Source organism: Hylaeus anthracinus, unplaced genomic scaffold (genome assembly GCF_026225885.1).
Source record: "Hylaeus anthracinus isolate JK02 unplaced genomic scaffold, UHH_iyHylAnth1.0_haploid 0, whole genome shotgun sequence".
Taxonomy (NCBI): Eukaryota; Metazoa; Arthropoda; class Insecta; order Hymenoptera; family Colletidae; genus Hylaeus; species Hylaeus anthracinus.
Genome location: NW_026533254.1, coordinates 26,681,091 through 26,701,526, shown reverse-complemented (window position 1 = coordinate 26,701,526; position 20,436 = coordinate 26,681,091). Strand labels below are relative to the sequence as shown.

Below are 20,436 nucleotides of genomic sequence, written 5' to 3'. Positions count from 1 at the left end.
GGGGACATTGAAAATATAGAAGGGGGCACGGAGAGAGAAGAAGTGCAGGAGAGAGTAAAATGAGATAATCAATAATACGTTCGATGGCATGTGAAATGTCGAAAGGAGGAATGTGCCTTGCGTCATTATTTTTACCAATTCTTACTTCTCAAGATTAAATTACTACTTAAAACAGGTCCGAAGACCCGAAGACCTAACATCATACTTATTCAAAGCTATCCCAATTATTTAAATTTTTAATTTCCTGGCATATCCGCTATCTTGTTTACACAACCCAGTTGATATATTCCGATCGAGCTTATTGAATTCTACATTATATCTAGATACAAGACTCCACTTGTTTCGTAGATTAGATAAAAAGACTGAAGTGAAAACCTAATACACAGGTATGAGTGCACATAGACAAATTGCCGAGAGTGGAACGTAATTAACGCATTTCTCTATTTGCGATGTACACAGGTCTTTTTACGTCGTTAGAGGGACACTTTTAAGTGACTTAACAATGTATGCGTGGAACGTTTCCATGACTTTCTCGCCGGGAGTGAATGTGTTGTGTCAGAAATTGTCTGGTGCCAGGCAATCGGCTGCTTGGAATCTAATTGCAAGCATCGTGAAAGTAATCACTTGCTTACATTATCTTCTTGGTTGATGCTGTACGTACAATAATTTTACTGTATAGTACTGTATGTACAATATTTACCGACTATAGTATCATTTGGAGTGAGTAATTTCACTTTCTCCGACAGAGAATACATGTACAAATAAGTATGCTGCGTATTGTGTAATTAGCGTTAATTACACAATACGCAGCTTCCGATACAGTATACATAATAGTATATAACGCATGTATATATGATTAATAAACAAAGGAAAAAATAAAAAGTTTAATAAATAATGTAATTGCATTTGGAGTTACTCGTTCCATGTTAAAACTGTCTTATTCGTGTAACAACTATTTACTATACATATCAATCACAAGCGATAAAACACAACTATGGATCGATCCCTTCATGAAATTTCAGTTGCTTCTTTTGCTTTTTGAGCTCTGCAAACAATGTTTCAGCTCGTTCCTTGAAGGCATTGGCTATGCTTTCATTTTTCTGTACGCCATCACCTTGTCTATGCATTATGGACACATTAGCACAAGCAAAGGGATTCCCAAATTCGCAACACTTTAGAGACAGCTTATACGCCTCCCTGAAATCCTTTTCAACGTATCCTTGTATCCCACTTAAGAGAATGCCTGACAATTGGAAGCAAGCTTTCTCTTCGTCCGCGTCGCAAGCTTTTTTAAGCATTTTCATTCCATGCGCGATTTGGGTAGCTTTGTCTTTTTCCAAGACCTCATTGCTTACTGCAAAAACACCAGCGTGGTAGCAACCCTTCTCATCGTTCAAGTCGCAACCTTTCGTCATGTATTTGTACGCCTCCATAATGTTTTTCTCGCATCCTCTACCTGTTACATACGCAATACATCTTAAACGCAAAACAATTTTTCAAGAATAATTTCGCAACGTATTTTAATTTTCGCGGGGCGATTTATCTTCCATCTAACGACGAATCAACGAAACACGATTATTTACCGATCAAGTTGTAATCCCCGTATTTCGTACAACTGCTGCCATAATTTCTTTCGTCGCAATTCCTCTTATATATATCGGCGGCCGTTTTATAGTTACTCTTGATACTTTCCTCGTAATCGCCGAGCAGGTGACAAACTGTCAACAAACATAAGATGTTCAGATGAAGAGGTTAGGTTCGTTAACCATGCTTTACCTTCGGGTTTTTTCTCGCTATAGCAACCGAATTTATATTCAATGTGAAGGTTTTTCAGATACTCTTTTACTTCCTCTTCACTTTTCAAGTTATAGAATGCCATGTCAACTAAATATTTTTATTATACGATTACAAACTATAAACGAGAGATATGCACGGCATACGCTGTTGTACACCACTAGTTGTTGCGTAGTGAACTGGTAGATGGCAGTATTATGTTATCGACTCAACGAACAGATTCCAAAGGACCAAAATCTATTAGTAGATTTTTATGAATATAATTGTAATGTTAATGATTCCTAATCCTAATGATTCGTATTTATCATTGTGGTTGAAATTCGAGTCACAATCAACAATGTGTAAAATGCTTTACCCTAATCTGGCATAAGCACATGGCTTCAATTCGAAGCCACCAATCGAACGACGGAGCCAGTGCGCGCGCATTCTTATGATTTTTCGAACGAGCGCAAGTCGACCACGAAGGTGTTGGAGTAATTCACAACATTGGAACTTGCGTGCCAGTTCAGGTGTGCTCGTCATTCGGTGCACCACACGTATCGAATTATTCTCCCGAGAATACCTACATGAAAGCCTACGCACTCGTGATTTTAGCAACAATTCATATGCCGAGAAAGAAATTACGTGCCTTGTCGAAGTAAGTAGAGAAAAACAGCGTCGATTGCGTTCGTATTTGATTTACCATTTTTTCAATGCAATCTTTTTGTTTCAATCACCGTGGTTCGATGACACGCTTTGTTTGCGACCTTTCAAGGTTGCCACAGTTACTGTCCTATATTTTATCAAACGCAATTAAATTTTTAATTTCGCCACGTACCAGAAAGTAACTTTGTACAGTTTTGTCGGTGAAATAAGTCTTCTAACTGCCAGGCATTAAACTTGAAATAGTAATTAACGTTTACTGTAATTACTGATTTGAATTTACTGATTTTTGTAATTGTTAAGTACGCGTTTAACCAACGACTATAGGCGACAACTATAGCCAACGTAAGCGTCCCTTCCACTAGGTCAAACTTGAGTCTTGACTCGGTTAGGGGGTCGCCTTCTTATCTACCCTCCGTGATCAGAATTCGTGCACATGTAAAGTATCAACGTAACGCAAAGTATGCAAACACTTACGCCTGGAAACTCCATTGTTCATGTACCGAGACGTATCGAGTGCAAATTGTCGCTTTAAACTATCGCATAATGTAACCGTGACTCTATCAACTTTTTAAAACTTTCCCGAATCGAATTACAGTAGTTTCCTTAAAATATTCACGAGGCTACCTCGACTGTATTACATTTTACCCGAGGCACGCGAATGATGTGTAAATGACATTATCAGCAAATTGACGTTTCAAAGAAGACCATTACGCCGAACGGTGAATTAAATTGACACTATAAATAGAATATATGACTCTTGAATTCAGTTCGCGCGTCGAGTGCAAGGGGTTACGATATATCACGATCAATCTGCAGATATTATCGCACGTTGAAAATACTAGAGCGACTGCTTTTGTCACGTGGCTTAATTCTTGCTACAATGTGTTTCGTCAAGTGCCGCTGATCCCGAGACAAATTAATCTTTTCAGGCACGTTGTAGTACGTAGATTCAACGGACGTACCGTACACGTGGACGTTGCACACGTGTAAAAAGACCAAATGTATACAAACAACGAAATAACTCGTAACATATTGCGACGTACTCTCGACTCTTGCGATTTTCTTTTATTACTTTCGTGTTTGCGTTCGTCTCGGGTGACTGGTAGCGTTCGCATTTTATGAAGCACCCTGTACAGTCCCGTCTGGTCGAGTCACACTTGGCAAACCCGATCCCGGTACAGAAGTGTGTATACGTGATCGCGTACGTCACAATTCGGGGTGATTCAACGCGTAACTGGGTTCAAGGGCAACCCACACGTTTCGCCGATACACCGACGGAATCCTCGACGAGAAAAACGAGCGTACTTCCCGAAAAGCACTCGCCGACGAAAATCATGTAAATTAATCGTCGGAGGCGATGAAAAAAAAAATCGATTTACTGAATTCGTGATGAGGACTGTCGAAACGTCTGGCGGCGGTCATCGATTTATCGACACGATCCTTGTAGAGATAGCCCTGGCTTCGACGTAATTCCTTCTCCAGCCTTGTTCTTTTTTTAGTTTTGCTTCGGGATATTTCGTAATCGTCTGAAACATCGAATCAACGTCGGTTATGTTGTACATTTTATTTATGTAATTTGGAAACGCGATGCTCGGATAGAATATATTGCGAAAATTTGCCGAATTTAGCTTTTAGGTTGTCCGGTAAGTTCTTGGACACTTGGTACCAATAAATCGTTTTGTAATAACGTTATAATCAAACAATAATTATTCTTCAAAATAAATGCCATCGCTTCGATTTGGATCGAATGTCATAAAGAATTTTAATGCGAAAAATTCAAGCATCAAGTGTCTGGGAACTTATGGGACAACCATAGTACTTAACATTTTACTGACCGGTAGCTCATTAATCGTCTCTTTTCCATGACAAGCAATGCTTTCTTATTTATTACTGATGCTCTCGTTATTATCGTGAATTATGAAATATTATATAAATATAATTTATAAAATGATTCTAACGGATAAAGTAAGCAATATTATTAAATTTAAATACATATATGTCCAAACGCTACCGGTTGGTAAAGTGTTAAGGTACACCCCCGTTCGTAAATACGTGGACACTTACCACCTTCGATAATTAATTAATATATACCGTAAATTATTACCATACAACTTTTGTTGCCAAATTCTATATTGGATGCGTATTTAACAACATTTAATAATATTAAATTTTTTGGGCGCCATATTCAATTTCATAGTGTAAAGAAAAATAAGAAGAAAAGTAAGAAAAATTCAGAAAGAATGTTCATATATCAAAAACTTTTATGACGAAATATTTCAAAATAAACGAGATAATATTACTTCGGATAAAAATGAAGAAATTAATAGCATTGAAGTATGGTAAGAGAAATTTTAACATTATCTAGTTATCATTACTAATATGATTTAAAGAAGAAACTATTAATAAAATATACTCGCTAATGCAACAAACATTTGAAATATAAATTATATAATTGATATTAGATTCACAACTGTCGTTAGATATTTATTTCTATTAAGTGCCCACATACTTCTGAGCGAGGGTGTATCTGACAAATGTATTAATAGAAATGTCCTAATAATTATTAGAGAAGCGAACACAGAGCGGAACAATTGTCTTTTATCTTCAGATGAGCGAGTCAGTGAGAGTGGCCGTGAGATGCCGGCCGATGAACACTCGGGAGTTGCAGCAGGGATGCAGGGTACGTGAAGAGGATAAAGGAATGCGCACCTTCTGCTCGACCTGCACCCGTGCACCCGTATCAGCGTGCTACGCACTTTCGTTCCTTTCTCGTTTTGTTTATCTAACCGCGTGTGTGGAAAACTACTCATATCGAACGCGGCTGTAGCCTAGCGACCGCATCAAAACACGCGACCAACGGCATGCAACGTTTCTGCAATTTTCCTGCTGCATGATTTTCCAAAGGCTTGAATCACTGCTTTTTAAGCGAGTCATCGAGGTTAGCTCGGACGTAGTCTGTATGTAGGATCCGTAGCGATTGATTTCGATCGATGTCTACGTCTACATTGCGAAAACTTCCATGAACCTTTTAGAAGGGTAGCTAGAAACGCCATTAAATCCGGTAATAAAAAAATGTTCCGATGCGTGACACTTGTGGGCCCCTCGCGAGTACCCGGAAGTGTCGCAACGGTCAACGAATATGTACCGAGAACAAAATTGCTTCGATTACGTAGTTAGTCATACGACCGAGTCGCACACACCTAAAGAGGCATGCACTGTGTCACCCACGTGCATCGTCGTGAACGTAGAAAAAGGTGACACAACTGTGCCTTCTATTGATTTGACATATATATTTAGTTTTCCATCGATAAGCACGTGGACGTACATACGTAAAGAAACGTACGGTGGCTCGATAGGGTTATCTATGCACCAGCGAGCGCACCCCAATCGCCGATTCCCTAGCTAGCGTGCGAACGTTCCTCGTAGCTCGCTGAATATATTATGGGATGGTAAATTTAACAACGGCTCAGGGCGCGATACACTGTGATAGACGGTCGACGGAAATGTTAACGGACGTTCGGTAAAAGCGTGCATTCATCGGAGTTACAAGTTGCCTAACGAGGCCGGCGAGGGCACTGCACGTTAAAGAATTCTTGCGTATCGCTATCTAGATGTTACTAAGTACCCTTTAAACACTGTTTACATCCAGAAGCTTCCAAAAGCCTAATTCGCGATTTCCGAGTTGGATACATAAAGATAGCGTGCCGAGGTTCCCATTGAATTTATCTTTCCAGCGAAGCGAAATCGATATCGACGCGAACTATCGCTGAACCAATGCTGTCGCGAGCAACGGTCACGTTCCGCTAATCCGTGCAATATCGGTACAATGTTGCACAATTTTCTCGACTTGGGTAATAATCGATCGACACGTTTTCGCAAATAAGTTATGGTCTGCCTCCAGTACATTTTTATCATACACCTATGAATTATTGTACGCGATAACTTGATTTAACACGATTTTTATGTTTCCACGAGTTTTATGCGCATTGGCAGCGATAATAAAACTTTACACGGTACATTTAAACGACGTTTATAAATATCGCGTTTCACTACCGGAATTCGAATTATAGTTGCGAATAATCATTATCTATACCGCAGTAAACATAAATTACTCTGCCGGAAGGCGAACATAAACAACTCGTTCGATAATAAAAAGACCAAGTTCAATGTCGTTCGAAGGATACGTTGATATACACGAGTCAATATACTCGATTCGAAACTCTGCACGGGCATGTGAGCACCCTGGGAGTTTAAGCATCTCCGAAAAGCATGTTTACTTTCTTCGCAGAACGTGGTGACGATCGACACCCAGACAAAATGCTGCACCCTGGAGTGTCCAGCGAGCGGGGCAGGGAACGGCAAGGTGTACCAGTTCGACGCAGCCTTCGGTCCGGAAGCCAGCACCGAGTCTGTGTACGAGAATGTGGGATCTGTTATCGTGGAGGCGCTTCTAGATGGCTACAATGGTACAGTGTTCGCTTACGGACAAACAGGTTGCGGGAAGTCGCACACGATGCGAGGATTCATCGAGCGCACCTTGGACCACATCTTCGAGGCCACCTCGACCGCCAGCTCGGAGATGAGGTACCTGGCGTTGCTCAGCTATCTGGAGATCTACAACGAACGACTGCAAGACTTGTTGCAAGACGGGACGAGCGATCTTTTGACTTTGAAAGAGGACACGAATCGCGGTACTTACGTGGCCGGTGGCTTGAGGGAGGTCACCGTCAAGGATGCAGCCGAGTGCACCCGTTTGGTCGAACAGGGTGACAGGAGGAGAGCTGCAGCGGCTACCAAGATGAACGCTGCTAGTTCCAGGAGTCACGCCGTGCTGACGTTGTCCCTGGAGACGCTGGCCATCAACGACGACAGCAAAACCGAGAACACGGTGAAGAGAGGCAGGCTTCACCTGGTGGACCTGGCTGGGTCGGAGAGGCAAGCGAGGACAGGAGCCACCGGGGATCGTCTGAAAGAAGCAGCTAGTATTAATTTGAGCCTCTCCGCGCTGGGAAACGTCATCAGTGCTTTGGCGGCTGGTCATGGACGACACGTCCCGTACAGGTATGAAGATGAGTCGCAACCTATCCTATCTGAATACTACTAAGAATCTCTTGAATATATTCTTTCAGAGACAGCAAGCTGACGAGACTCTTGAGGGACAGCCTCGGTGGCAACGCGAGGACGCTGATGATCGCTTGCGTGAGCCCCAGCGACGTCGACGCCGAGGAGACTCTCAGTACCCTGAGGTACGCGGCCAGAGCTAGATGCATAAAGAACAAGCCGGTGGTCAACGAGGATCCAAAGGACGCTCTGTTGAGGCAGTATCAATTGGAGCTGCAACGTCTTCGCAAGATGCTGGAATCCGGCGATCAGTCCATCGTGAAACAGATGCTGGGCAAGGAGGAGGACGAGGAGGAGCGCACCGGGGAGTTGGAGGAGGTCGAAAGGCTGAAGAAGGAATGTGAAAATTCCCATTTATCCGCCCAGAGGCTGCGAGAGGAACTGGAGTCTCTCAAGTCCCGCTACGAGGCTGGTGGAAACAGCAACGTGGACTTGAAACCCGTTTTCCAACAGCCTATGGACGAACAGGACAAGGAACGGGAGGAGAGGCGAAGGAAGAAGCGAGAGGCTGCCATGCAAGAAGTGTTGAAGAGGCTGGAGAAACTGACTATTGGAGGGGAAGAGCAGGCGAACACGGAGATGAAGAGACGCCGTGAGAAGAGGAGGAAGAAACTGACTGCTCTTGCTTCGGCCTTGGAGGCTAGCGCCCAGGAGGGCAACGGAGGTGTCTTCCAAGTCTACGGGCAGCTTAGGTTAGTCACGAAAGTTGTCCACTTTAGGGTTAGGTCTGACAAGGGAAGGCTCAGAAGTGATACTCACCGATTGCAATGAAATTTGGTAGACTGATAGATCTATATCTAGAATAAGTGTATCACTTCTGAGCCTTCCCTTGTGAGTTTATGTCTGGTTAGCTTATAATCTTAGCTTATAATAAGTATCGTAACGGTTCCAATAAGTGTACTCTCGAGCAGGTCCACGGAAGACGCTCTGAAGCGTATGGCGAAGCGTGTGAAGCAACTGGAAGCGGAGGCTGCTGATCTTCAAGCTTCTTGGGACGCGGAGCGCCGCGACCTTCTGCGCAGAGAGCTGCTAACGTCGCAGATTTGCGACGCGATGATCCCTCATCTTCGACCGGGTTGCCCGTTCCGCGACGTGGTTGCCGTGCGAACTGCGGCAACCTGGTCCGACGAGCTGAGCCGGTGGCGGCTACCCGACGTGTCGCCGCACATACCTCTTCCTCCACCGTCGTTGGTGCCCAAGGACAATATACAGTACTCCATAGTGCCTTCCACGCCTGACCTTAACAATAATAGCAATAACAAAGACAACCAGGACGAGGTCAGCAACGACGCTGACAACGAAGAGAGCAGCGAGCAGGAGGAGACCAAGAAGATGGACATCGCTGACACGTATTTTAGACGGAGCAGGATCGACAAGCTCCTGGCGCACGTTAGACAAGCGAAAACTTTCGGTTAGTACGCGATTAAATTAGAAAGATGGTTAGAAAGAATCGTCTCTTCGACGGCGATTTACTGAACCACTGATGCACCATCGGTATGTTGCAGAGCCCAGCAATCGGATCAGCAGGTCCGGTGGTTCCGAGGATACCATTCCGATTGGGGGCAATTATCTTCAGTTGAACGCTCTGAATCTGCAGAGCAGCGCACCGGTAATCGGTGAGGTGGACAGCTACAAGCCTACGCAACGTCTGCCAACGGGGCGCTATGGTCGACCTGGTTGGATGTTGGAGGAGAAAAAGAAGAATCATCCGCGGATACTGGAGGCTTTGCCCTCGTACCCGCATGGCATGAACGGAATTAAGCTCGCGAACAGGACTCTGTCGGAGAGGATATCCGATAATAAGTTGTCGACGAGGCTGATTCACGACGATGTCGCTGACGGTCGTCCCAGGTTAGTTGGACATGCACGTTCCCCTACGTATTGATGTTAAGGATACGACAACTTTGGAACTTTGGACCGATGGATCAGGAAGATATCGGTGGACATTTGCGAGGTACCTTCCATACTTTGAGTGTCACGCCATGTAAACGATATCGGGATGTCCTGTAAGAACGGAAAGAATACGTTAGGATGGTTTGGGAATTTTACAACACTCTATAAAAGAATAAATAGTATTACTACTGGGGGAAATTAAAGTCGATTGAGAACACTTGGAACGTAATAACATAATGACACACGTTGTGTCACGTGTAACGATAATTTGCTTTTTGTGATATCGTTTTACAGAACTGGCTTGGTACACAATATGCTAATTAAGTTTATCTGTTTACCTTTTAAGAGGATCGTAAGAAATTGATCCCAGTCATACTTCTTCTAGGAAGCAGCGTCTGAAATACACGCAGGGCGTTCCAGCAGACCATGAGGTATACGTAAAAATAAACAAAACATACGCGATACTCTTCGTCCTCGAGCTGGAATCATCGCGATGATTTACTTTCGACGAAACTAACCTGGTCACCGTTGCATAAAGCCGCTGCTACGCTTCTGGGTCTTTGGCAATTCGACATACTTCTAAGGGAACGTTGCCCGATAAAAATTTCCAAATCGGCCGAAACAGGCGCGATGCAATCGCCTCTGTAAAAAGGAGAAACCGTGGACAGAAAAGTCACGCGATTTGTTAAAAGAAATTGGTAGTTGGGCCAACGGCCACCTGGCGGAACGTTTTCGGCGCTCGTTGGATTTACGAAGTGTATAGAAAGGTGATAACCGTTTTCACTCGACGCCAAGCGTCGTTAATGTGCCAGAGAAAGGACCAAAGCCGTGAAAACGTGTTCACGGCTCTCCGTGTGTGCGGTTGTACATAGTCCTTGAGCTTGTTAGATCTCGTTCAATTATGGCTGCGCCACCTTTCCGTGTTGCTACGTTGATTGCAGGATTAACCCTTTGCACTCGAGAGATGACTCTCAGTCGCCATTAGGTTTCAAGCAGCAAATCTATAATTGTTTCTTTAGATTTAATTATCTACAAATGTTTCTTTAGGCTTAATTTCTTTGGAGTTCGAAGTGTCGATAAAATGGTTGTCGACAAGGTAAAGGTGGCCTGATTAAGCTTAGAATTCATGGCAATAGAATGCTAAGAAAACATCTCGAGTTGCTGGTAGATACCAGAAAAAAAGGCCTCGAATGCAAACGGTTAAGGGACAGAGGGCGGATAGCAACGGCGAAAAGCTGGTGAAATTCGCTGACAGGATTGCGTAATTTATTTAGACGAAATTATGTTTTAAACCGAACTTCCTTTCATGTGAAAGCCATTAAGGCGAGACGAATAATAGTGGTCTTTCATTGTCCCATTGTTTCATATCGCAGCATACTGATATCTCGTGACATATTGTTCTGCAACATGTGAATCACTATTATGAACCAAAAGTGATAGTTAACTAGTCGACGATAAAAGTCTTGTAAAAACCTTGTCCAGGAACACTCGTTATTCGATTCCTTAAATAATAATACATAATTATGCTTTTAAAAATGAAATGTTGTTATCTGTTTAAGAAAAAGATTAACGTTCCATTGTTAGGTTCCATTTTCCTAACTAAACTTCCTAATCTCGAAAGAAGGGATTATGTGCACACCCTACGGTGAACTGCAACAAATATTTTCATTAAATGTAGCAACCTTGAATATCGGCATTAAAGCCGGAGTTTTTGTAACGAAATCCGGAAAGGTGTCAGCTCTGTATTTATCTACGACTGTGTACATAAGATGAAATAAACAGAGTAAATGAATCACGATATCTTCCGTTGTTCGTGTCGCATTATTTTCCTCCTTGCTCGCGAACATTCTTACTACGTGCGATTAAAATAGATAATAAACATATATCGCAATTTTTTTCGTTGAATAATTGAAAAGGAAGCCAGTCATGATCAATCACGTTTTGTAAGTCCTTGTTCATAGTGAACGAGTAACTTCGTGAAACTGTACATATATAGTACATACATAAGTGATACTATATTCTCGTGTTATCGTACAAAATCTTGGAAATTTTTTTCCTGTGCGTTGGGAAATACTTTTGACCAGGAGCGTATGTATATATTTGCATACACCTATGTCAGAACCGAGACGACCAAAGATCAAGCATCTCCACTCGAGCTTCGGTGAAATTATACAGCCATCGGCTACACGGGTTCGTTGAGCAGCTGAGTAGCTCTCTCCTAAAATAACGCGCTTACTTTCCACCGATTCCTTCGGAAAGATGGAGCCCGTGAACGGCAGCGGTACTGCGTAAGCGATGCGCGGTCATTCCGTCCGATAATTGGACTGCGCGATTACGTTCTCGGTGAATTTTCATTCCTAATGGTCGCTGCTGACTCACCGGACGATTTTCTAATCGTAAGACTTTCAGCGGGCCCAGATGCCGTATTTATCACTGGAGAACCGCAGGAAAAACAGTTTGGCGCGAGAGAGATTTACGCACACAGGTGGAAAAAGATTAGTCGTTTTATAGTCTTTTCTGAGATTACTGCGATGGAACAGCACTTCCTGGTCGACGAATTCTTGGTAACGACCTGCGCATATTCTCGTACAGTAGACCTACTCCGGATGATGAATATTCTTGCGAAAGCGAGAAAAGATATAACGTTAAAGCAAGAAATCAATCGTTATATAACCAATCCTTCCTAATAAGATTCGAACCTGAAATATGAAATAAAATGAATGATGAAATAAAAAGTAGAGATAATGTTCCAAACATTGTCGCTTAAAATTGTCGACGAAAGCGATCAACTCACAGAAAGCGTAATTACTCGGTTTAAGAGGCTCGTTATAACACCCACAGGTGATGCCACTATGGCGTCAATGGCCGCTCTAGTCTCTACTCGTCCAGTCACTTTCTTTCACGCGGGAGAACCAGTTCGGGGAAGCCGTCCCGAAGATTCGCGTATCTAAAAACAAATGAAGACAATCTGAAGTAATGCGTGCAAGAAATAGAACTTCCCGTTCGAGAAACCGAGCTCGAGACCTCTGTCGCAGTGAAAATATCGTAAATGTTTTGTCGAGGCGTTCGTAGAAGCGTGGGTCTCCTCGTTAAACGAGCGCAAACATTCGAAGAGAACGAAAGCGAACGATGAAAGAAACCAGCCTGGCGATGGGTTACTTTTACTTTCTCTGTTTTGCACGAAACGCGAAACAGCATCGCCTGCCGGTAGAGGTCGAACGGAGTCCGCTTTCCCCGTCGTTCCGCTTTGATCTCGTCGCGACCGGTCTCGAAACCCTTTGTGATTCATACGTGTACGCCGAAGACACTTTCGACACGTCGGTAAAGTTTCGGTCGCTCGTGTCCGATCCTGTCGACCGGTTCACGGTTTTAATTCTAATAAATTCGTTAACCCGAAGCGATCACTTTCGCGATCGGAAGACGCACGGACCGTTTTGCTCACTCTTTCCGATACAGTCCGTCGCAAAAGTCTACGCATGCGTCAGGGGTGAGGCGATGTTCGAAAAGAACGCATCTAAGTGGATCCGATCGAACTAGGGTTGCCGTTACAAAACGTTTCGCTGAACCTCGTCCTTTCACCTTGCTTTCTCCTACCTGCGTGTTCTTCTACCATGCAACGAACAAAATTGTTAAATTTAACGATACGATACGAGTTAACGATGCGTTCGAAAACTAACGTTTAGTTCTGTTTCGAATTTGGAACGCCTTTCCAAGTTTGGACGTCTTTAATGGCGCCGGCACGCCTTTTTTTTGCAATCGAACTGTCGGCTAACCGTTGCAAAAGACGGGATTAAATAACATAAGACCTCTTCGCAGCCGGAGCAATTCCGAAACATATTCCTAACGCGAACTTTTCCTGCAACGAGGAAATACTGGGTAATTCATACTTTTTTTCGCGTATATTGCGAAATGCACAATTAAAACTTGGAACGTTTCCTTCCACCACATCCGTTCCGCGCAACGTTATCGTACCCAGGAACTATAACGAGCCCATAACGCTAGATACTTTCATTCCAAGAATGGAATTTATTATTTTAATCGCGATATTAACGCTACGTCAATTTATAATTGTTTTACAAATGTCAACCGATAATTTGTTTGTCTATACTGTAATTTATCGATCCCTAGCATTAACGAATTTATACATATAATTAACCGCTAACCGTGGAATGTAATGTTATCGACGACCATGACCTTTTCCAGACTTCCGCAGTTAAAAAAGAATCATAAAACATTTTATAACTTTTTAGTTGCAGCAACTCGTTTAAATATCAAGAAAAATGTGAAGCATCGTATAAACTCGTCGGAATGCGGCTAAAAGTATTCGTGGTACTCTAAAAACAATACAAGAACGTATCTTAAGAAAAGAATATTTTTGAATCCGATTAAACTTTCTTAACCGACTCTATAATCTATTTAGATTTAGATCTATTTAGATAATTTCAATATTTACAACGTTGACATTTAGTGTGGAGATATTTTTATGGTAATAGAAATCGCGCTGACCTTCGCAAATTTTCTTATAAGATTATCAAGCCTTAGTTGCCCCGAGATAAGAAATTTATTTACAATTAATTAAAACGCAAAATTATTCGCAGCTTATCGGAACAAAAATGATCGTTGAAAATATTTTCGGGAATTCCGGTTAATAAACGCGGGGTCAAGGGAACACGCGAAACACCGTGTTTCTATTAATGCAGATCGCCAGAGACAAAACGAAGAAACACGAGTCTCGTATCTTTGGATTGCGTCACGCTAGATGTATTTTCAAGTTGAACTTGCAGATAACGAATTAACCCGAAGTTTCGACCGCGCTGTGGATTTCCATCGCTCTGGCCTTTTAATTCTAATCGCTGTCTGCTTCGGAGAAACATGAAATTACAGACGACGATGCTTCCGAGATACTAAAGAGGAAGACGGGCTGCCACGTAACGTGAATCAGAGCAGAGCACTGACCTTGGTGCTGTACACTGAAACATTTCACGAGATAGCTGCTGCGTAAAACCACAACCTAAGAATTCTCGTTCAATAATTAGTGGACCACCTTGTATATTACGAATTTTTGTTCGTTCAAATCACCCTGGCCATTATAAATTCAATATACACTTCCACGCGTAGAATGTCGCGCGAAATGTTTTTTTTTTCTTTGCGCTCGCTTCACTGTTTACACCGTTACGAATCTGACCTACCCAAAAATAGCCATCGAGTTTACATACACGCAACGTACGGGTGTATATATCTTTCTACGTCAACATTACCAAGCCCGAGACAGTCCATTTAGAGAAGGAATTTTCAATTCTTGGAAGATGAACTTGGAGACGAATACAATTCATGGAACGCTCGGGTCACCGTGTACGCGAGTTGGTAACCATCTGTGTAGACAAAGGTAAGCAAAATACCAGTGTAGATAAACACTTCAAGTGACGAACAAAAGATAAAGAACTCGCGCGTTACTCATCGAACAGATAAATTATTGCGCCACGCTACGCTCCATTGTCCACGCTCGTGTCGTGAAAATGTATCAATAAATGGAGCTGCAGAAAATGTTTATACTCACTGTACACGTACCATGGTCGTGAGGGCCATGTAAATGGTCATAAAACGAATCTGTAGCAAAGGGAGATGCAATTGCTTCTTTGTGAGCTCCCCTTACGAGAGCATCACCGGCAACGACGATTACAAACTGTAGCGATTCCTCGTCGTATTTCCTATGGGTTCCCGAGACTACACGTCGAGCGATAACGGTCTTTCTTGAAACAGCCAGTACGAAACGCGCAAGCCGTGCGCAACATCGGTGCCTGAAATAAGAGTCAACCAGTTAACTGTAGTCTACAGTCTGTAGATGCCACGAGTCGTGTTTACGAACGGCCGAGAACCTCGAGAATCGCCAGCCTCTCTGGCACTGACATTTCGCCCTTAACCAAACGGAATCGAAGAGGGGAGAGGGCACCCTATTTACGTGATGTCTAATAACTCGTTCAATCCGCATACGTGTGCAATCTTATCTTCGCAGCGAGGAAAGAAAGGTTACGGATACAGTTACGTAGCGGAACTTTGATCCAGAAATGCACCACGTGTTCGAGTTTCGCGTGAACTGGCAATTCTAAAACAGATAGGAATTATCAGTCGAGCCGAAATTGTAGCGCGAAGTCTGAATCTAACTACAGAGGAACGCGTTAAGCACACTCTTTCGGTGTTAATAAGATATAAATATTGAATGACAGAATGATTTCAATATTATACAGACTTTCTGTGTTTTGATTAATTCATGAAACCGGTAGAGGCGAGGTGGTACGAGATACGTGACTTAAAAGATATTACAATTAAGGAAATGATTGATTTTTGATTCAAATATTGAATCATCCGATCGAGTTCCCACTTACCACGTGCAGTTCGAGTCTCGCAGTCTACTCACTAACCCCATGTGTCAACGATTCCACGATCGTTCGTCGTGATCTCGGTTTCGTGTCGTTAGACGCACGAACCAATTAAATCTGATTACATTTCGCGCGACTATTTCGTGCGGCAAAAAAAAAAACGCTCGTTGGACCATCGCGAGAGGGAACAATGGAGTCCCTGTCGACGATTATAGCGAATCGGACGCGCGTGTTCATCTAAAAACACCGGACTCAGGATCACAAAACGAGTGATGTACGATCATCGACAGAACACTCAGTTCCAAGTCCAGCGATATACAACCAGTCACGGCTGCTTGTTGCCGGCGGAGAGGGTTCAAAAGAGAACGGAGCGTCAAACCAGCAGAGAGACGTAACGAGCCAGTCGCCAGCTGGTGGCCGGTCTACGTGGATCGTGTAGTCCCACCGAGTGTGGCAGTGCTTTTTTTCCTTTTTTTTTTAACGCGCGTACATCGGACACGCAGAGGCAAATCGCGATAAGCGGGATTCTATGGAAGAGAAGCGACATGACGACTTAGTTTCCGTTGGGTCCCTTCCGAACGAAGAAGGCTTCCTGCGTCTCGAATATTATATACAGTACAATATATATATATATATACATACATATACATATATATATATAGATACACATAGTCATCGCCGGATCAAGATTTTGTAGATCTCCAAGCTACAGATAACGTGAGTATATAGCAGCAAAACCTTGATCTGACAGCGTTCTACCGGTCCCGTGTCGATACATCTCTCAGGTTGTACGATTGTTCAGTTCTTCTCCATGTCATTCCAAAATTCCATCGTTTCTCGAAAACCGTGACGTGCTGAAAAAACGAAATTCGATTTAACGATAGAAATTCTGTAAAAGATCATCTTATCGAAGGTTAAAATTTTTCTCTCATCTCGAACACGTTACTCGGTGGCATTCTTTGTTACGCTTCGCGGTAGCATCTACTCGTTGAGAAGTGTCGATCGGTAATTTTCAATATAAAAAAGTATTCCGCTTGAAAATACGTAATTTGTTGTTCTAAGAAATACATTCAGTCAGATAAATTGAGGTTTTGCCCTATATGTATAACAAGTTCTCGACTATATATATATATATATATATATATATATATATATTTATATATGTATATGTATATGTTACATTATGTACTGTATACTGTACGGTGTTTATTTTTGTGGCAACGTGTTCGCTATAAATCTACACACACGATACACGAATCATCCCATTTCTCGAATAGATAAATGCACGTAATTTGATTCAGACTTTGGTTGCAACTTGACTAATCGAACGAGATAATTTATCTCACCAAATGAAATAAGTTTCGATTTATTTGTGGTGGCCCTCCAGTTGACGGAGGCCCCCCTCTGAAGCCTATGCCTTGACCGGACCCTGTATACAATATACACACACCGATGAGAGTGTGGCCCCAAGCAGGATGTCGTCGGTGTTTTCCAAGTTAATCGACAAGACGTCCGCCAAATACGGCATCAGGCAGGAACTGCTCACGCGTGGCGTGATTGGTACGGTGACGACGCTGTATCTTCTGAAGATCGGTTACCCGTTGGTGGCATCGGGCATCGCGCGGTACCAGCAGAAAATTAGAGAACAAAATGAGGGCTCGTCGAAGGTTGCCAAACGGTCCAAGAACGACGTTAACGGGAAAACCGTCGTCAAGACGGGGAAGACCGTCGGCTTGGACCGGAACTTCGTCAAACAACTGATCGCACTGTTGAAGATCATGATCCCTGGATGGAGAACGCGCGAAGCCGGATTACTAACTTGTGCCACTCTCACGCTTCTGACGAGGACTTTTCTTTCGGTTTACGTGGCCACATTGGAGGGCCAAATCGTGAAAAGGATCGTGCTGAAAGATGTACGTGGCTTCCTGAAGATGATGGCGAGATGGTTCGCCATCGCTTTTCCCGCAACTTTTGTCAACTCGGCAATCAGATACCTGGAAGGGAGACTGGCTCTTAGCTTTAGGTATATCTTCACGAGTTTCAAAATACAAAATTATTATCATTTTACTTATTCTAATAATTATACAAGCTTGCTTACGATTATTTATTATTATATTTTTCTGTTTCTTAAGGGGACGCCTGGTGGAGCATGCCTATAAAATGTATCTGAGTCAACAAACTTACTATAGAGTAGCAGCGTTAGACAATAGACTCGGAGGTGCTGAGCAAAGACTGACAGATGATTTGTCTGAACTAGCTAGTTCTGTGGCGCATCTCTATTCAAGTTTAACTAAGCCATTGTTAGACTGTGCATTAGTGGGCATTGCACTTATTTCATTTTCATCTAAAATGGGAGCAAGGAGGATACAAGGTAAGATATTTTTCAAGAATGTATAATGTGAATGTGTCTGTTAATAAAAGAATTGTTCAACTGTCACATTGGTATTTGAATACCATTTTTGTTGCAGGACCATTATTAGCATCCACGGTAATTGCTATCACTGGACAAATTCTGCGTCTTGCTTCACCCAAGTTTGGTCAACTGGTAGCAGAAGAAGCATCTCGACGTGGAAGGTTGAGAGAAGCTCATGCTCGTATCAGTGCTCATGCAGAAGAAATTGCATTTTATGGTGGACACTGTACAGAGCATCGGTATTTGAGTACCGCATACAAGTCACTAGTGTCACATTTGAGAAGAGTGTTGGCAGTGAAATTGTGGTACGTGATGCTGGAGCAATTGCTTATGAAGTATGTGTGGTCTGGCACTGGACTTCTGGTTATTGCCATGCCTTTACTTTACACTACTGTCACTTCTGGGACTGGAACCTTTGCTGATGATGGCGACGGTGTGTATAGATGTTACATAAATTTATACACAATTGGAAGTGAATGAAGTGTTAGTAGAACTATTTATTTATAATATAGGTGGAGTTAGCGAAAGGACTAGATACCTAACAACTTCCAAGAACCTTCTAAGTTCTGGAGCAGATGCCGTAGAAAGACTTATGTCATCTTACAAAGTGAGAAATTTGTTAAAATCGTGTTGTGGTTTCAATTGCATTAACTTATGTAATAATTTGTTATAGGAACTAGTAGCATTAGCAGGGTATGCAGGACGAGTCAGCGAGATGTTAGACGTATTTAAAGATGCTGCGCTATGTAAATATAGGAGAAACATCGTTAATAATCCATTGCGAATAGCAAACGGTACTGGAAATAATGCTTTAGAGAAAATAATCGACATGAAGGACGGCGCACCAGTGATAAAAGGTAAACTTTCCCCGTGATATGTGACATTATATGTATATAGTTCGTGAGATACTAATAAAGAAACAAACACTTTCGCCAGGTATTGTGGAAGAAAGTACAGATGGCAGTATAAGTTTAATCAATGTGCCAATAGTTACGCCAAACTGTGAAGTCATTGTGGCTAGGTTAACTATTCATGTAAGTATAAATTAAGAAATGAATGACTTTGTATTGCATTGGTACGACATTTATATCGGTATTTTTGTAGATAAAACCTGGTGACCATATATTAATCACTGGTCCAAACGGTTGTGGAAAAAGTTCACTGTTTCGGATCATCTCTGGTTTGTGGCCAGTATACGGTGGTACTTTGATAAGACCAGCCGAAAATTACCGTGGAAGACCAGCACTGTTTTATATTCCACAGAAACCGTACATGACGGTCGGTTGTTTGCGAGACCAAATTCTGTACCCTTCGGAATCGCATACGGAAAAGTGCTCGGACGAGGAACTCCTAAAACTACTGGAAGAAGTCGATCTACGAGGATTGGCGGAAAGAGAACCCGAAGGACTCGATGCTTTCGGTGATTGGGATTCTACTCTTTCGGGTGGCGAGAAACAGAGGCTAGCAATGACACGATTGCTCTATCATGCACCGCAATATGCGTTGTTAGATGAATGCACCAGCGCTGTGAGCCTCGAAGCCGAAGGGGTCATATACGAAACTGCTAAAAGAAAAGGCATAACATTGTTGACTATCACTCATCGAGTGGCTTCTCTTGCGAAATACCACAAACTATTGTTGCGGTTCGATGGTGCAGGCGGTTGGGCTTTCGGCCCATTAGACGCAGAAAGTGCAACGCTGGTAATAAATCACGCTCTTGAACAATCCGAACAACACGAAGGGAAAGGAGGCCACTGTCAGATGTTGCATGTACGTTCAAAAACTGTTTTCTACTTACTACTCGATGCCTTTGAAATACATGTACTTATCTGTATAATCTAACTGGCAAAATAGTATCTGATATGTTTCTCTGTTCTTGCAGGAATTTCGCGACATTCACCCAGAAGACTCGAAAATTGGAATCAGTTGAAAAGGGTTCAACGAGATACTTCAAACCGTTTTTAGTGAATTCATGTAGAAATCTGCGAAATTGTAAATATATCTTCGAGAATATATTTTGTACAGAGGTTTACAGCAATTTCCGATTAGATACTTTATTTTTGTATTGAGGAAAAGTTGCTATTTAATTACATGAAATATAAGTAAAAGTTGTTTGGATACCAGTGCCTTAGGATTTGTTTATAATGATTAAACGCGTTTAAACTGAAACGTTAGCTATCCTGTCCAGATTTG

General features: G+C 42.5%; 3 protein-coding genes and 2 long non-coding RNA genes across 14 annotated transcripts; 2 read left to right on the top strand and 3 right to left on the bottom strand.

The window, feature by feature from the left end:
• Positions 1-417: 417 nt before the first annotated feature.
• On the bottom strand, positions 418-2,002 carry LOC128892903 (cytochrome c oxidase assembly factor 7 homolog). The gene is made up of 3 exons (XM_054153544.1): positions 1,777-2,002; positions 1,584-1,718; positions 418-1,456 (listed from the first exon to the last, which is right to left on the bottom strand). The coding sequence occupies exons 1-3, from the start codon at positions 1,877-1,879 to the stop codon at positions 993-995; spliced, it is 702 nt and encodes a 233-aa protein (XP_054009519.1). The 5' UTR covers positions 1,880-2,002; the 3' UTR covers positions 418-992.
• A 208-nt stretch (positions 2,003-2,210) lies between these two features.
• Positions 2,211-9,966, top strand: LOC128892917 (osmotic avoidance abnormal protein 3-like). Its single transcript, XM_054153571.1, is given in 8 exon segments — positions 2,211-2,251; positions 2,253-2,303; positions 5,048-5,119; positions 6,728-7,500; positions 7,569-8,252; positions 8,472-8,971; positions 9,066-9,514; positions 9,839-9,966. Coding segments are annotated over 7 exon segments (2,487 nt in total). The 5' UTR covers positions 2,211-2,224; the 3' UTR covers positions 9,446-9,514; positions 9,839-9,966.
• Positions 2,438-7,281, bottom strand: LOC128892947 (uncharacterized). 2 transcript variants are annotated; one of them, XR_008461216.1, is made up of 4 exons: positions 7,139-7,281; positions 6,923-7,053; positions 6,717-6,848; positions 2,438-3,965 (listed from the first exon to the last, which is right to left on the bottom strand). It is a non-coding gene; the product is annotated as an uncharacterized LOC128892947 (long non-coding RNA). The 2 variants fall into 2 exon arrangements; XR_008461218.1 differs by having other exon boundaries at positions 6,923-7,066; positions 7,139-7,279.
• On the bottom strand, positions 7,388-16,022 carry LOC128892932 (uncharacterized). Of its 7 annotated transcripts, XR_008461204.1 has the most exons (7): positions 15,837-15,978; positions 15,330-15,556; positions 15,022-15,251; positions 12,248-12,400; positions 9,972-12,152; positions 9,792-9,848; positions 9,479-9,564 (listed from the first exon to the last, which is right to left on the bottom strand). It is a non-coding gene; the product is annotated as an uncharacterized LOC128892932 (long non-coding RNA). The 7 variants fall into 7 exon arrangements; XR_008461213.1 differs by lacking the exons at positions 9,479-9,564; positions 9,792-9,848 and adding an exon at positions 7,388-7,405; XR_008461210.1 differs by lacking the exon at positions 9,792-9,848 and having other exon boundaries at positions 9,454-9,564.
• A 289-nt stretch (positions 16,023-16,311) lies between these two features.
• LOC128892554 (ATP-binding cassette sub-family D member 1) lies at positions 16,312-20,370 on the top strand. Of its 3 annotated transcripts, none has more exons than XM_054153089.1 (9): positions 16,312-16,445; positions 17,108-17,853; positions 17,963-18,201; positions 18,299-18,676; positions 18,756-18,850; positions 18,917-19,100; positions 19,180-19,277; positions 19,348-20,013; positions 20,126-20,370. In XM_054153089.1, exons 2-9 carry the CDS (start codon positions 17,306-17,308, stop codon positions 20,171-20,173), a joined length of 2,256 nt encoding a protein of 751 aa, XP_054009064.1. In that variant the 5' UTR covers positions 16,312-16,445; positions 17,108-17,305; the 3' UTR covers positions 20,174-20,370. The 3 variants fall into 3 exon arrangements, with proteins under 3 accessions (XP_054009064.1, XP_054009081.1, XP_054009074.1); XM_054153106.1 differs by having other exon boundaries at positions 16,314-16,445; positions 17,218-17,853; XM_054153099.1 differs by having other exon boundaries at positions 16,409-16,547.
• The last annotated feature ends 66 nt before the right edge of the window (positions 20,371-20,436 follow it).

Bases quoted from the DNA above. Each gene is read 5' to 3' on its own strand.
- LOC128892903 (XM_054153544.1), bottom strand. From the start codon at position 1,879: ATGGCATTCTATAACTTGAAAAGTGAAGAGGAAGTAAAAGAGTATCTG. The intron at 1,719-1,776 runs GTAAAGCATGGT...GTTTGTTGACAG, and splicing joins TAGCGAGAAAAAACCCGAAG to TTTGTCACCTGCTCGGCGAT. The intron at 1,457-1,583 runs GTAAATAATCGT...CGTATGTAACAG, and splicing joins CGGGGATTACAACTTGATCG to GTAGAGGATGCGAGAAAAAC.
- LOC128892554 (XM_054153089.1), top strand. From the start codon at position 17,306: ATGTCGTCGGTGTTTTCCAAGTTAATCGACAAGACGTCCGCCAAATAC. The intron at 18,202-18,298 runs GTAAGATATTTT...TTTTTGTTGCAG, and splicing joins GGGAGCAAGGAGGATACAAG to GACCATTATTAGCATCCACG. The intron at 19,278-19,347 runs GTAAGTATAAAT...GTATTTTTGTAG, and splicing joins TGGCTAGGTTAACTATTCAT to ATAAAACCTGGTGACCATAT.